The following is a 15,827-nucleotide window of genomic DNA, read 5'->3' as shown; positions in this document are numbered from 1 at the left end:
ATAGATACGATATCGTTGCAATTACATGTACAATTGAAAGGGTTCGGTCTATATAAATAATGTAGGAGTATCTCCGGTGGAGTAAAAGAGGTCAAAGTCATTGCGTTTCATTGATCAGCGGTAGGCGACGAAATGTCTATTCAACAGGTTGTTAACTACTTAAATCTATGATAGCCCCTTCTTGCCACTCTTGTCTGTGGCGATACCGACGATACCGTGCTTCTCACCGTAGTCAGTGTCAATTCGACGACGGTTCGCACTTCAACTCGCGATGCGGCTTTCTTCCACCATCTACTCGGCGATCACGCTTATCTTATTCAACAATGTAGTGTTGTATGCGAGCGGCACACCGGAAAGTAAGTGTGAATGGATCAACGAGTATAGCGCGAAACAATTCGAAAAAATTCGAGATCCTTGCGATACACCGTGCGACATTTTTGCAAAAACCTGACAACAAAAATAAAAATATAAAATTGCGTAATTTATGTTTGTATCTCATTAATTTAATTAATAAACAATTTATTTAATAATATGACGTTATTGAAAAGTAAGCCATTATAGCCTCACTGATTTGTTTAGTTCAAAGTATATATATATATTTATTGTAGAAATAAGATGAAAAAGAAATAGTCGAGAAATATCACTGAATCTACGTGTCATAAAGTTATCCTTTCTATTACAGAGTGTAGCTGCATAAAGATAGTTCGCTTCTATATTAACAATATTAATATCTTCAATTCTTGAAAAGTAACTGCAGCAACAAATCTGTTTGTATCTGTTTCCGTAATACTTGAGATAATTAGGAAAGCTATAGCATTCCAATCACAATTTCTATAATTATTCCGTGCGTGACGTTTCTTAATAAATAAGTCACTAATACATATCGTTAATACAGTTAACGCTATTTATATTAGTTTCGTTGGATATCATTTCTTAGTTTGCACATATATCACATTAACGTGTACACACGTATGGCGTTGAAATCTGAAATTATTGCAATCACGTACCGACAAAATATATTTTACACGAATACTCGAGGTATTCCTTGTTATGAACGTTCCTTATTTATCATCCGCGATTGCTGATTGTCGTCATTTATCCACTTGTACTGTTATTCAAAGCGAATCAAGTGAATGAATGAGCCTTAATATTTCAAAATACCATTCGCAGCCAACAATGTTGTACATTAGCAAGATATTTCAATAACATTAGATTTATTCATTTTAACTGTAGTTTTTTTGCATTTTTTGTATTAAAGTTAAATAAATACACACACAAAGTATCTTACAAAAATTGCGGAATTTTTATTTTAACGACAGATTTTTTAATGAATTCGAAATTGGATTTTGCTTACGTTAGAAGTAATGTGTTGAATAGTTTTTAAGTTAAATAAGTTTTACAAAAGAAAAGCTCGTTTTGCGAATTAATTTCTTGGTGAGAACAAATATGAAAGGAACAATAATTTTTAAATTAATTTTAAATACATTTTATTTCCATTCAAGAAGTTATAAATATATATGTATAATATCATATAAAAATTAAAAATAGTTGGAATAAATAAACGATGATCTGTCTCGACGTTTTCGTTAATGCAGAATCAGTTCTCAATTAATCATTAAGATCTATCGTTCAAATTTCAAGATCTTTGGAGAAAAAAAGAAGAAACACATAAAAAGTATAAACGAGCGAAACTAAAACGAACACGATTCCTCGATAACTTATTATCGCGATATTTCTCATACAGCACCGCAAGATTGCAATAATATTGCAGCAACATTTTTCTGCAAGATTGCAATATTGCAGAAACATTGCGAAATGTTGCTGCAACGTTGTTATAATATTGCAGCAACAGTAAAATGTCCGCCTACAGAAATATTGCAATATAATATTGCAGCAACATAGCAATATAATATGTATGCAATAATGCTTTATGTATATTTATCGACATAATATCCTTAACATATGAAAAAAATAATAAGAAATTAGGCCTATAAGAGTCAGGATCTAGCGTGTATACAGTTTTTCTGTATTATAATAATAACGAAATTATAAAATGTAAATTTTTCAGTACACATTCGACTTCCTTCAGTGACAGAGAATATCTAAGAGAAATAAGAAAAAACTCAATTTGCAATTGCGTAAATTCACAATTTCTTTGTATACGAAATATTCAGATATCCGGATACAAAAAGATTGTGGTGAATTTACGCATATAACGAGTTTTTTCACATCTCTCTTGTCTTTATATAATCTCAAAATTTATTTATTAAAATCTGAAGTATCTTGCATATTAGAAAATTATTATCAAATTTTTGATTTTATATAAGAATGGAAACTATTAAAAGAATTCTTAGTCCAATGTCTGAGCCCCTGTATTAGGGTCATATCATACGAGTTAAATTAACAAAAATAGTTATTATATCTTTTTAATCTTACTAGCCGCTCTTTGTAAACTTTATATAATCATCATGATTAAAAATTAAATGCGGAATAGATAGCGCAACATGCGCCGCATAGTAGTAAATGAATGAACTAGCGATTATTGAATACTTTTTTTGTAATATTTTCGGAATGTTGCTGTAACATTGCTAAAGTTATATTGTAAAATAATGTCTTTGCAATATTTCTGCAACATTAAACTGCAATATGCAATATTACAATGTTGCAGCAATGTTGTTGCAAGCTTCAGTGCTGTATGGGTTTGTTTATGAAATCATCTCGCGAATGGTATCTCAAGTAATTAAGAAGATCATAGCTTCCGACATTGTCCCTCGGTGATTTACAGGGACTCCCATGTGGAATCAAACTTGGACCGATCGTTTGAAGCAAGATCTGTTTGTAAAATACGATAAGTTCGCTCGACCGACACAACATTTCAACACGACGGTGGTCAACTTCGACATTACTATTCTTTATGTCGATGTGGCAAGTATGCGCGATATATTACAATGTGTACGAGGATATATAGAGGGTGTTCGACAAGTAAGTGACCAAACGAAAGGCGGAGGTAGATTGGGTCAAACTGAGTCGAAAAGTTCTGAACCATTTTTTTTTATAATGCTTAATAAAGGAATTATTATTGAGTAAAGTCTGGCCAATCAGCGCCAACCTTTAGCCGGACGCTCATCGGTGAGCCGCGCGCCGTGAAGTGTGCCCCTTCGCATACTATCAGGCGCGCGATTCATCGACATGCGTCCGGCTAAAAGTCAGCGCTGATTGACCATACTTTAATAATAACTTCTTTATTAAGCGTTATAAAAAAAAATGGTTCAGGACTTTTCGATTCAGTTTGATCCAATCTACCTCTATCTTTCGTCTGGTTACTTACTTGTCGGACATCCTGTATATATATCTACCCTATTTCATTCTACAATTAACTTTCTCAATTTTCAGGATGACTTCAAGTCTACCATCACTATTAACGGATGGGCTTCCCATGTAAGTATAATTGAGAATTATATTTCCTGTAATCCTCTTATATAAGCACTAATGTACTTAACATGTCACGAAATTTTTATAAAATTTAGATAATATTATATTTTGAAAGTTTTTAGAAAACATACAAAATGGTTATATTGATGAAGTGTTGAACTAAACGAAATGTTCTTAGATATAGAAAACGTTTCAAAATATCGCTCAGATTAAAGATGTCGAAGAAGGTTATTATTTATCGCAACTTTTAACATCGTAACACATCTCTGAAATTTATATTGTAATACATCGTTTGAAAGGGCATAAAAAAAGAAAATTTTTGACGCAAACCAAGGGTTAATACGTTGATCCATTTGGGAGTTATTTAGGATCAAAATCCGAAAAAACCAATTTTCAACAAATTGTTACTCTCATTTAAAAAATTAAAAAAAAAAACATTCAAAGTGTGAAAGTATTCGTCTTTTTACGTCCTTCCTATACAAAATTCAGATTTGATCTTGGTTTTTTTTTAATGGTACCCTGTAAAAACTGTTAAATTCAAGATGATCTCAAAAAAAAAAAATTTTCATTTTTTGTGAAACCAATTCAAATTTAAATTTTTTTATAAAAAGAACTTAAAAAGCCGAACACTTTTATATTTTAAATGTTTTTTTTAGAATTTTCCAAATGGAAATAATGATTTTTTTGAAAATTGGCTTTTTCGAACTTTAATCTTAAATAACTCTCGTACAGGTCAACATATCAACCTCCGGTTTGCGCTAAAGATTTTCTTTTTTTATACCCTTTCAAATGATATACTACAATATGGAGGATATCATTTGAAATTTTTGAGTTGTGGTCCCCCTGGGATACTCTCTTGGGGGAACAAGTTCCCCAACCCTCTTAAAAGAGTAGCCCCTTCGAAATGATCAAACACATATTTCGCGGTTTTTTATAATTCGAAGAAATTTCCGAAATATAGGGCGTGGGGACAGACTTATAGATATCCTGTATATATATAATTTTTTTATATTTTATTAGGCTTTATAAGGCTTAACAAAAAAGACCTTTTTTTTGTTGCTTATATAATTTGAAAATTGTTATATAAAAGATCTCATATTAATTACAGAACATTACGATTTTTTGGAATTGTATACATATGAATTTTTTATATCATATTTAATGTAATAATTATTTAATATTTAATAAAATAATTGGGATGTTTTGGATATTTCTTTGCATCATCGCTAACAAAAATACGTGCCAGTGATTAATTAATAATTAATGGAGCTGAATTTTGTGCCATTAAAATTTCACCAATCAATTATCGTTTTCTATTAACATGTAGTTGTGGACAGACGATAAGCTCAAATGGGATCCTGCCAAATACGGCAATCTCCAACATATTCATGTAGGGAACCACGAAGTATGGCAACCGGATATCCTGCTGTATCACAGGTATACACGACATTGTATTTCAGTTGTTGATTAAAAAAATGTTTACAATGAAAAAAATTGTACTAAATCCAAAAAATTTTTCTTTTTATTTGAAAATATTGGTAAATATGCATTTTAGATTACACCTCACCGATGGCTTTGACCTTGATATATGTTGTCAAGGACATGACCCTGAGTAACTTTTCCTTATAACTTAACCGGCGGTCTCTTATAGTTTCTGAGATATTTAAAGTTAACATTTGGGTAATAATATAGAGACAGAGAGACACCCCCGATTTCTATAATTTTGTTAATTATTAAATAAGTAGAGAAAAGTGTTCTGAGTAACTTCCCGCAAGAATCTAATAGTGGACAATATTGGTTTAGAAGATATAACAAATTCAAGTTTGACAATTTTAATGCTTTTATTTCGGTATTATAAACTGATTTTAGAAGCACTCGTGTTTATGTACGTTATATTAGTCTGTTTATAATCTTCTAAGTAACAAAATTTTTATTTACATTATTTAAAACATAGCTACATGATTATTGATATTTTCAATAATCGGGTTCACTTCCTCGCTGTTCGTTGGAAGCTTTCAATATGCAACTATACGAATTTCTGAGCCTCGTTGAGAATAATAATAATTTAATAGATTTTTTGACACGGCGAAAAGCTATTCACGCACAAATTAATTGCAGCAAATAAATAATGTTAACTTTTTTTATTATTTGTTAATTGCTTGGAATAATTATTTATTAAATGCGTAAGCGGGAAAGGGCAATTTTTGATAATTGTGCAGAATAGGAGAGGCAGCAGTCTGCCACACAATTATCGCATGGATGAAAAACTATATGCGTGGACGCAATGGATTCCGCCCCCCGTCCCCCCCCCTTACGAGGGAGCTCCACTTCCGGAAGATATAACCTAACCCAAACCTATTTCTAATTTAAAACTAAAATTTGGTTTGGGATAGGTTATATCTTCCGGAAGTGAAGCCCCCCCGTATGGGGGTAAGGTGGAACTCACTGTGTGCACGCATATACTTTACAAAGCAAAGCGAAGTCTGTCTCACAATTGTTGTGTGGATGAGAAAGTATATGCGTGGACGCAGCGGACTTTATTATAAAAAAACTAGACACATAAGTTTGCATTGAATCTCGCTTTGCCTGGAAGGTAAAAAAATCCAAAGAGCTTCGTCTCTGGAAATGTAAAGAAACACTCTTTTCACGTCTAATCTACGTAAATGCAATGTAAACAACCTTTATTTTTCTTTATTTTATAATAGAAAAATCATTAAAATTGTGAAATGATAACTTTAAATATCTCAGAAACTATAAGAGACCGCCGGTTAAGTTATAAGGAAAAGTTACTCAGGGTCATGTTCTTGACAACATATGTCAAAGTCAAAGCCATCGGTGAGGTGTAACCTAATATGCATATTTATCAAAATATTATTTATTTAAATTTTTGCGAAGGAATTAATTTTTTTCAAATCAAGCAGCAAATATATTTGAATTAGTAAAAGATAAAATAAAAGAAAGAATGCTTTTATTTGCAAATAGAAAACAAAATTTTTTTTTATCGTTATTTACTAAATTGTTTCCTCTAAAAAAAAACATTTTCTAAATTTTGCTTGTTTCAAAAACACAGGTTTTTTTATTTTAATAAGTAATGTTGCTAAATATGCATAAAAGGTCACACCTCACCGGTTTAATCGCTACTTATTGTTAGATATGTTGTAGGAGGGAGTATTCTGAGTAATTCTCCGCAAGAATCAAGTGACGGTCGACATTGGTTTAGGTTTAGGAGATATAACAAATTGAAGTTTCACAGTTTTAATGCTATTCTTTACGTATTATAAGAAGAAATTGGTTCGGGTTAGGTTAGATTATATTTTCAAAAAGTGTAGCCCCTCGTGGGGGGGGGGGGGACCCACTGCATGCACGCATACACTTTCCCATCCACACAACAATTGTGAGGTAGACCTCGCTTCGTGTTGTGAAGTATGGGTGGACATAGTGGGTTCCGCTCTCCCCAACGGGGGGCTCCACTTCCGGAAGATATAACCTAACCCAAAAACCTATATTCAGTTTAAAAAATAAAATTGAAGACATGACTCAGAAATTCATGTAGTCGCATATTGAAAGCTATTAACGAACTGCGAGAAATAGGTGAAACTAATTATTGACAAAATATCTATGTTCATGTACCTATCTCATAAATGTAAACAAATACTTTTTCCATATCTACTCTACAACAAATACAACGTACACAAACTTCACTTTTCCTATTATTATTTTATACCCGAGGAAAAGTATTAAAACTGTGAAATTTTCCCAGGTAGCAAGGTGTCGTCTATTCGACGTCAATACTTCGTCATTTGAGGTCGCAAATGTCATATTACCAAATGAAGACATAATAATGATATCATTTTTTTGACTTGTTAATGACGTTAGTTATTTACCATCTTATGACGATGATTTACAACGTCATACTTTTTACTAATTAGTAACGTCAGTTATTTGACCATTTAACGACGTATTAGTAAGGTTCTATCAATGATCAATTACTGACATTAATTATAATCTATTCTGTATACTTGCAATATCAACTTTTTGATCAAATTTTAGATTAACTATATTTACATTCGATGTATCAATAATGTTATAAGTTTTGTTGACCATCAACTTAACATTAATTATTTATTAGGATTAATTACCCATGCAAGGTGTCGTCATTATAACGTTAATTTAAAGTCATTTCTCGTCATATGATATAATGTTGTTAAAATATATTAATATTAAAATTAATGTATTTATATAAAGAAAATTATAAATATTTTATGATACTTATAAAGTTTGCATAACTTCCTGTTCAAAACCCTTGAAAATACGGTATTATATTATATTACAAAACGAAAATGAAATATTGTTTAATATTAATAATTAAATTTGATGTGCATGTTTTTATATATCCAAAATTATTATTTATTTAATATTTTATGAGAAATGTTACTGCGCGCAACATTTCAAAACTTTGCAAAAAGATACTTCAGCCGTTAATTCGTTTATTTACCGCCATGCGACGCGCAACGCGCGTTATGTCGTATTTGAGTTTCGGTCATGAGAATTATATAAAGCTTCGAGCAACTGGCAGGAGATTAAAATGTATTTATTTCTATCAGTTTAATTTCCCAGATGCAATCCCAGTATAGGAAATTCAAATATTTAGACTGAATACTTATAAAAGTCCGAAAAAGTTAAAATCATCCGTTTATTGTCATTTTATCATCATACATATGGCGTCAACGATCTGTGATTAGAATCGTTATTTTAACGTCACTTTTATGTCGTTTCAAAGGTGAATTTGATCAGTGACTGAAAAATGACGTTATAATGACGACACCTTGCTACCTGGAAAATGACGTATGTCAATTTTACGACGATGAATTACTCAGAACACTCCACTCTACAACATATCTAACAATGAGTGGCGATTGAATCGGTGAGGTGTGATACTTTTATACATATTACCGTAATTTTCTATCTTCAAAAATTTTTTTATATTAAAATTTTAAATATTTTAATTAAAAATTATAATTGCTATTACGTGCAATTAATAATATTAATTATATAATAACAATAATATTATTTAATATAAGAAAATATTTTTGAAAACAAAGTATATATTTATTTAAGTAAAAAAATCGAGATTAACAAAATGTATTTATTTGATTAAAAAAATTTTAATTTTGGTATAACAAATTATATATAAATTATTCAGATAATAAATTATTTTTCGTCTAGCGGAACTGCGGGTACGGTCGAGCATTATGGTGATACGGCCTGCATCATATACCATGACGGTCGAGTTTTATGGGTGCCGCCCGCGCAATTTGTCGGACTTTGCGAGCTGAATCTTCGTCTTTGGCCTTTCGATACGCAGATTTGTAATATGACGTTCGGTTCTTGGACGTATCACGGCGAGCAAATTGATATGCAATTGGGCACGTCTACTGATATGGTATGAGAAAGGTTTAATCGTATTGATTGTCTATATACATATACAGGGTATCCTATTTTAAAGGACCCACTAAAATATCTCAGAAACACTGCGTTAAATTGAAAAATGTTTCAAACAAAAGTTATGTGGCTTCAAGAGGGCCATAAGATGGTGACAATAATTTGACCTTGGAAAATCATTTGAAGGTCATGTGAAGGTCAACTTTAAAATCTCAAACGGAAACCCCCATTTTTTATTTAGTATTTTTGTAGCTGACATCGAGAGCTTTCCAAAACACTATAATAAAGTATTTTTTTGTTAAGTACTTTTTGAGTTATTTTATATTTTAATCTGACATATTTTGATATAAAAAATTAAATATCTCGTAAAATATTATGTTTTTGATAATCTTACCATAATACTTCTATGTACAGAATAATGAGACAAATCAATTAGTATAAAAAAAAATTGTTTTTAAGAAAATTATTTACAATGTATTTTTTTAAACAATTATTTGTTTTTTCTGGCACTAATTAATTTGTCTTATTATTCTGTACATAGAAATATTACGGTAAAATTATCGAAAACTGAATATTTTATGAAATATTTTATTTTTTATATCAAAATATGTCAGATTAAAATATAAAATAACTCGAAAAGTACTTAATAAAAAAATACTTTATTATAGTGTTTTGGGAAGCTCTCGATGTCACCTACAAGAATACTAAATAAAAAATGGGGGTTTCTATTTAAGATTTTAAAGTTGACCTTCACATGACCTTCAAATGATTTTCCAAGGTCAAATCATTGTCACCATCTTATGGCCCCCTTGACGCCACACAACTTTTGTTTGAAACATTTTTCGATTTAACGCAGTGTTTCTGAGATATTTGAGTGGGTCCTTTAAGATGGGACACCCTGTATATATGTGCGTACGTGCGTGCGTGCGTGTGTGTAAAATGAAAAAAATTATATATCGCGGTTATATTTGTATGTAAAAAATATTTTTTACAAATGCATAAAGAAATATAGATATTTTTTTATCTTGAAATTCGAGATTCCGATTTTATCGTTGATGTTCTCTCAATTTTTTTACTTATTCGATACAAAGGAATATTTAAGATATTTTATTGTTTATTATGTACATCCAAATACTTCATATCTCATTCTTATCATTATATGTATAGTGTAACACATACTTCGTTTTAATTATTTTATTCTCTGAACTATTTCTATTCTCTTGAGACTTGTAAAAATAAGACATGTAAAATTTAAAAAGAAATGCCTTTGAATTTAAATACTTGTAGTATTTTTTGTTGAATAATTTCGAGTCACATAATTCAAGGATATGTTATGTTAATATAAATGATATTAAGATACTAATGTTTTATATAACAGGAACCGATGTATATCAAAAACGCGCAATGGAAGCTAATAAATTTGAGCAAAAGTCGCGAAGCAGTTCTATACTCTTGTTGTCCGGACCCATACATCAACTTAAATTTTAAGATGATCTTAAAAAGGAATTCCGGGCTTTATTGCAGTACATTATTGATGCCTGCTGCCGGTACGTATCAATAATTAGCGTTTAAGTAATATTAGTGTTTATATCATTCAACTTTTTTTATATGTGTTTATCAAAATATTAAGTATATATTTTTATCATAAATATATATACGCTATTATAAATATATATGCTATTCATTTTGTCGAATGCTATATGAAATATTTTAATAGCATGATTTAAAAAACGTAATATCTTCTGTATCATGACAACATCGTTGCGATCATTTCCGAATTAAGGATGTGTGTGTCATATGTCAAAATATTGACAAAATGAAAATTTCGTAGACTGTTTTATTATTTCTTCTGAGTATCTATGCAAAACCTTCGCACAATTCTCTTAACGGTTTGGAAATTATTTAAATTTAAAATTTGTATCGATTCTTATGGAAATTTGCATATTATAGCCAGGGTTGGGAAAGTTACTTTATAAAAGTAACTCGTTACCGTTACCGTTATTTTTTCTAAAAAGTAACTCGCTACCGTTACTCGTTACCAATTTTAAAAAGTAACTCGTTACCGTTACAGTTACTAAAAAGTAACGAGTCGTTACAATTTCCGTTACTTTTTTACAATACAAACTAATTAATTATTTTGCATAAGAAAAACTTTTAAAAAATTGTAAGCAAGATTTCATTCAAGGTTTATTACAAAATAAATGATTAAATTTTATCGAAATTCTTTATTAATTTTTAATAAAATTTGTTGCTCCATAGTATCATCATTTAAATGCCCTCTTTGTGGTGTTAATACAGAGCCACCGATGCTAAACATTCTTTCTACAGATGCACTGCTTGGCAGAGCTGTATTATATTTAATAAAAAGTTTTTTAAGTTTTGGATAGTCGTTTAACATTTCTATATTACAATTATTTGATTTTAAAAACCGTTGCAATTCTTCTTGTTCAGATTCATTTTGCACTGTTTTTTGCTCAAAAATGAAAAAATCATCGTGATCGTCAGATTTTCCAGCTTTTGAAGAATTTTCAGTTGATCGGATTCCCAATAAATCCTCCAAGTAATTTTCAGCACGTTTTCTTTTTTCTCCGGTTAACCAGTTTAACTTAAATTTTGGATGTAAACATGCTGCTATTATTAATTCTTTTGTTTCAAATATTGTAAGAAATCTAAAGTCAAATATAGTAAATTAAGCGACATTGTTTGTTTTATTGAAATTAATACTTTTGAATCAATAGTTTAAAATAAAATAATATTTTTCAATTAAATCCTTATTTAAAATTAAATAACATATGTATTAATCAAATTAATAAGTTACCTTTTATTTAAACCTTGCTGAATAGCTTCAACTAATGAATGGCAATCTATAAGGTCAGGTTTATTGAGATTTTCTAATTTTCGTTGCAAGGTACTTAGAACTGGTAGTAAATGAGATTACAACATAATAAGAATGCTAATTGGTCGATTTGCTTACGGCTTTACGGTTAAGATAAAAATTTTATCACGCACAATAGCAAGAATAATATCTTAAATAAATCAAAAAATTTGAAAAAAGTAACGATAAAAGTAACTGTTAAATTCGTTACTCGTTACCGAAAAATGTTAGTTACTTTTTCCGTTACAAATAAAATTTGTAACGCCATTACCGTTACAGTTATCGAAAAAAAGTAACTGTAACGGTAACGGCGTTACAAGTAACGCGTTACTTTCCAACCCTGATTATAGCACTTATTGACAAATTTGACAAACATTGTCAGCCACATAAAAATTTTTATATATATTAACAAAATTCTAATAAATATTGGGAAGAATGTTATTTTTAGGACCTCAGTTTGATAGGTGTATTTGATAGATTTTTTACTGAGAAAATGAATGCCACAAACTACGATGCGCTACGATCAACAGTTCTCGAGATATCAATATTTTAAAATTTTAATTATTTAAAAAAAAAAATATATGGATTTCAAAAATTTTGGCAAGGTCTTTTTTATAGGATTTTTCATCAAATTTTTTAATATAACAAATTCTGATTTTTTGTTTGAAAAAATATATCAAGATTTCAAAATTTTTTAATGCAACAAATTTCAATTTTTTTTTTAGATATAGCGAGATTTTGGCATCGCAACAAATGAACACATATATATAAAGAATAATAAGTAAAGTGAAAATAATAAGTAATAATGATAATATTAAAATAAATATTCCCCTGGGACATGGATTAGGTTAGTCTTCTTTCGGGTGAAGGCGCACGGAAGGGGCTGTGTTCCTTCCCCGCCTACTTTCTTTTCTATATATAAATAAATAAATCCGCTAAAAATACATTTTATAAAACATACATTATGTCAGAAGATCACCATCAATTGTTGTGGCGAAAGTATTGCTGTAATTACAACTTTTAAAAATCCATATCTTGAAAACTGTAAATCGCAGCGCATTGAGGTTTGCGGCATTCTTCTTCTGATAAAAAATATCAAATATAAATAAATTGAGAGGTCCTAGGAATAACATTCTTACCTAAATATTTGTACAAAACTTGATTTAAATTCATTTACTCGTTTAAAAATTATTTACAAAAAATTGTAGAAAAATACTTATAGTAACCCAAAATCTTCCTGTAAATTACTCGTTTTTTTTTTGTTTCTTGTAGTTTATTTCAGTTTATTAAACTCATCATACACAACCTGATACTGAATTTAATCCATTTGATTTATGATATTTATGATATGAACTTTCAGCTATAGTTTTCCTGGTTCTGGTCACGTTTTGGTTACCACCTCAAAGTGAAATGAAGATCAATGTTGCGGCCTGTACTGTATTAATCATTGCCGTGTTTTTAGTCTACTTCGGCTTTAAAGTGCCATTAACTGCAAATCCTCCGCTCATAGGTAGACTAACGTGACAGTCTATTTCTTTCAAAATCTCTTCAGTTATTTTCAATTATGTATTAAAGAAAATAAATTAACCGCATGCTACAGTAAGAAATTTGCTCGGCTTAGAAGGACAAACATGTTTTAACTGATTTGAGTTTATCTGATTTATTGTGTCCAAGCTCCAATTTTAAACTGGCAATAAATATTAATAATAATTAAAATATTAATTGTTATTGCAAAATTTATACTGTTACAGTTAAAAAAAATACTTTCAAACAAGTATACTACCATAATATTAATATTTTCTAAAATGTTTAAACAAAAAATCAAATTTTTATTATTTATGCATTTCCACTTTTGCATAAGTAAAAACAATACGTAATAAATCACTGAATTTTAAAGCCATATTGCATATAATGTTGCATATGCATGTTACATTATTTCAATATTAAATCATTCGATCTTAATAGCAACATAATAAAATAAATAAAATAATTAAATATATATAATTATGTATGGGAGAAAGTGGGGTAAAACCAGGTACCTTTTTGGATTTGTCTTCGTACAAAAAATTTGAGAGTAAAAAAAATTTTGCCGACCGTTAATAGCTTTTAGTGAACCTTAAACTATGAGAAAATGTTAATTGCTGAACAAAAATTGTTGGATATCAAGAATAACAAGATTTTATAGAGAAGTCAAAGTATTTTCATCAGGTTTTGTCCTACCGGTCAAACCGGGTACATGTTTGAAAATATGCAAAACATCGTGTAATTACAAAATCTACATTTATTTTAATCAAAATCGATATAAAAATATATTCTATTGACAAAAATTGCAAATAAAAATATCCTCTTGTTCGCGCGACATTGGTGTAGGACTTCCTTATTTAACTTTTTAACATTAGGGGTCCCGAAAAGTTTCTTTTTGTGATTTTTTTTTTTCTAAACGTTAGTTTTCGTTTTCAACTGCTTTTTGTAGAGACACAAAGTCAGGGTAACAATTCTCCCTCTTTTCATTATATGACATGTGTAAGTACCCGGTTTGGCCTACCACAAGGAAAGTAACAAATACGGTGGTTGTATATTTCGGCGTACAAAATGCCGATCAAAACTAATATGATATACTCTCTAATATGTACAGAATGCAATGTCACACTTACCAAAAAAGATACTCTATACAGAAAAAGTGCACGACGATTCGATTCTTGCCTCGATATCGATCTTTGGGGAGTTAAAAACTGAACTTTTATTTTTAAAAAAAATATCATGTGCATAGGGGCTTGGTTTGTTTTAAAATAATGATGGCATCAATCTACAATTAATAAGTTAGCCATAGATAGCAGTGATTATTACGAAAAAACAGGTGTTTGGCGCTCACATTAGTTGTTAATTGTAATCTTAATCATTTGACAATTAGTAGTAGTAATAGAATATTAGGGTTTTAGGTAATTGTAATCATTAATTTTTGCTTTGCTTAATTTGCATGTTTATCGATTATCCCGCGAGAAGTCGGTGGATCGGGATCGGGCGGCAGATCTCTTATCGACTCACTAATCGATGCTGCCCTCATCGATCCATCGATGAATACTCGTGCCGAAAATTCGTGCTTTTACTCGGCTTGCGAAACGCTTGCAGGACCCACGGCACTCGTTCGCCAGTGGTCCTCACGAAGAAACGCAGTCATCTAGTCTGCACAGACCAGTTTTGAGGACGGATGTTCCCGGCCACGAGGGATGAAGCCTCTGGTGCATTTTTCGACGTGCATGCTTGATTCTTGCTTGCTTGGGCTATTATCGTCCTGCTTGCTCGCCTGCTTTCCCTCCGACTCAATCAAGACGAAGGAATTCGGAGCTTACAAGAGGGACGAGAGACGAGACTATAAGGTCTTACCGCACGGTGCGGTAAGTCAATTTCGCCTTCGTTATTCGAATGTTCGCTTTAGTAAAATATAGTCCACTTTCTTTTCGTAATTAATCGCAATATCGCATCGGGGGAGAATTAAAAATACTCTCCCCATTCAACAAGGTACCCGGTTTGACTCGCGTACTCAGTTTTAACCAACTTTCCCCTATATTTAATTATAAGCAGAAAAGAAAATTTGTCCTTTTAAAATGAGTAAATATCGCACTGTATGCCGTAAAGATGATAACACACATCGTCATTGACTAATGTTTGCTTTTACAGTTTATTTCTATAGTGGTTGCCTCTGTCTAGTAACAATTTCGTTGATATTATCGATATTGGTGATTAACATGTCAAAAAGAACATACTGCAGACCACTTCCACGTAATATCAGATTATGTCTATTAAGTTGGCCTGGAAAACTCTTAGGACTTTCCGAGCTTATAAGTGTGGTAATTAATTAATTATTGTTTCAATATTATTATATATATTCATTCGTAAGTGTATATGAATTATATACACTGTCTCTTTCTCTCTTTTCTCTTCTCTCTCTCTCTCTCTCTCTCTCTCTCTCTCTCTCTCTCTTTCTAATTGCTTATTCTTACATTATCTATTTTTGAACATTTTATTTTAGTTATCAAATTTTGAAAATATTATTTATATTATTCGAAATAGATATATT

The 15,827-nt window shown here is 30.5% G+C and overlaps 1 protein-coding gene across 1 annotated transcript in view; it reads left to right on the top strand.

Annotated features, from left to right (window-relative positions):
* Positions 1-204: 204 nt before the first annotated feature.
* LOC138942693 (acetylcholine receptor subunit alpha-type acr-16-like) overlaps positions 205-15,827 on the top strand; it is a 17,128-nt gene continuing 1,505 nt past the window's right edge. The window contains exons 1-8 of the mRNA XM_070313125.1: positions 205-356; positions 2,786-2,925; positions 3,394-3,438; positions 4,760-4,869; positions 8,659-8,875; positions 10,253-10,421; positions 13,110-13,259; positions 15,428-15,597. Of these exons, the coding sequence (XP_070169226.1) occupies positions 272-356; positions 2,786-2,925; positions 3,394-3,438; positions 4,760-4,869; positions 8,659-8,875; positions 10,253-10,421; positions 13,110-13,259; positions 15,428-15,597 (1,086 nt within the window). The 5' untranslated portion in view covers positions 205-271. The remainder of the gene's footprint in view (positions 357-2,785; positions 2,926-3,393; positions 3,439-4,759; positions 4,870-8,658; positions 8,876-10,252; positions 10,422-13,109; positions 13,260-15,427; positions 15,598-15,827) is intronic.

The sequence above is a fragment of the Polyergus mexicanus genome, unplaced genomic scaffold, assembly GCF_030449975.1.
Source record: "Polyergus mexicanus isolate NDT 795.1 unplaced genomic scaffold, iyPolMexi1.0 SCAF_23, whole genome shotgun sequence".
Lineage (NCBI taxonomy): Eukaryota > Metazoa > Arthropoda > Insecta > Hymenoptera > Formicidae > Polyergus > Polyergus mexicanus.
The sequence above is the reverse complement of the archived record's forward strand: the minus strand, read 5'-3'. Positions and strand labels throughout refer to the sequence as shown.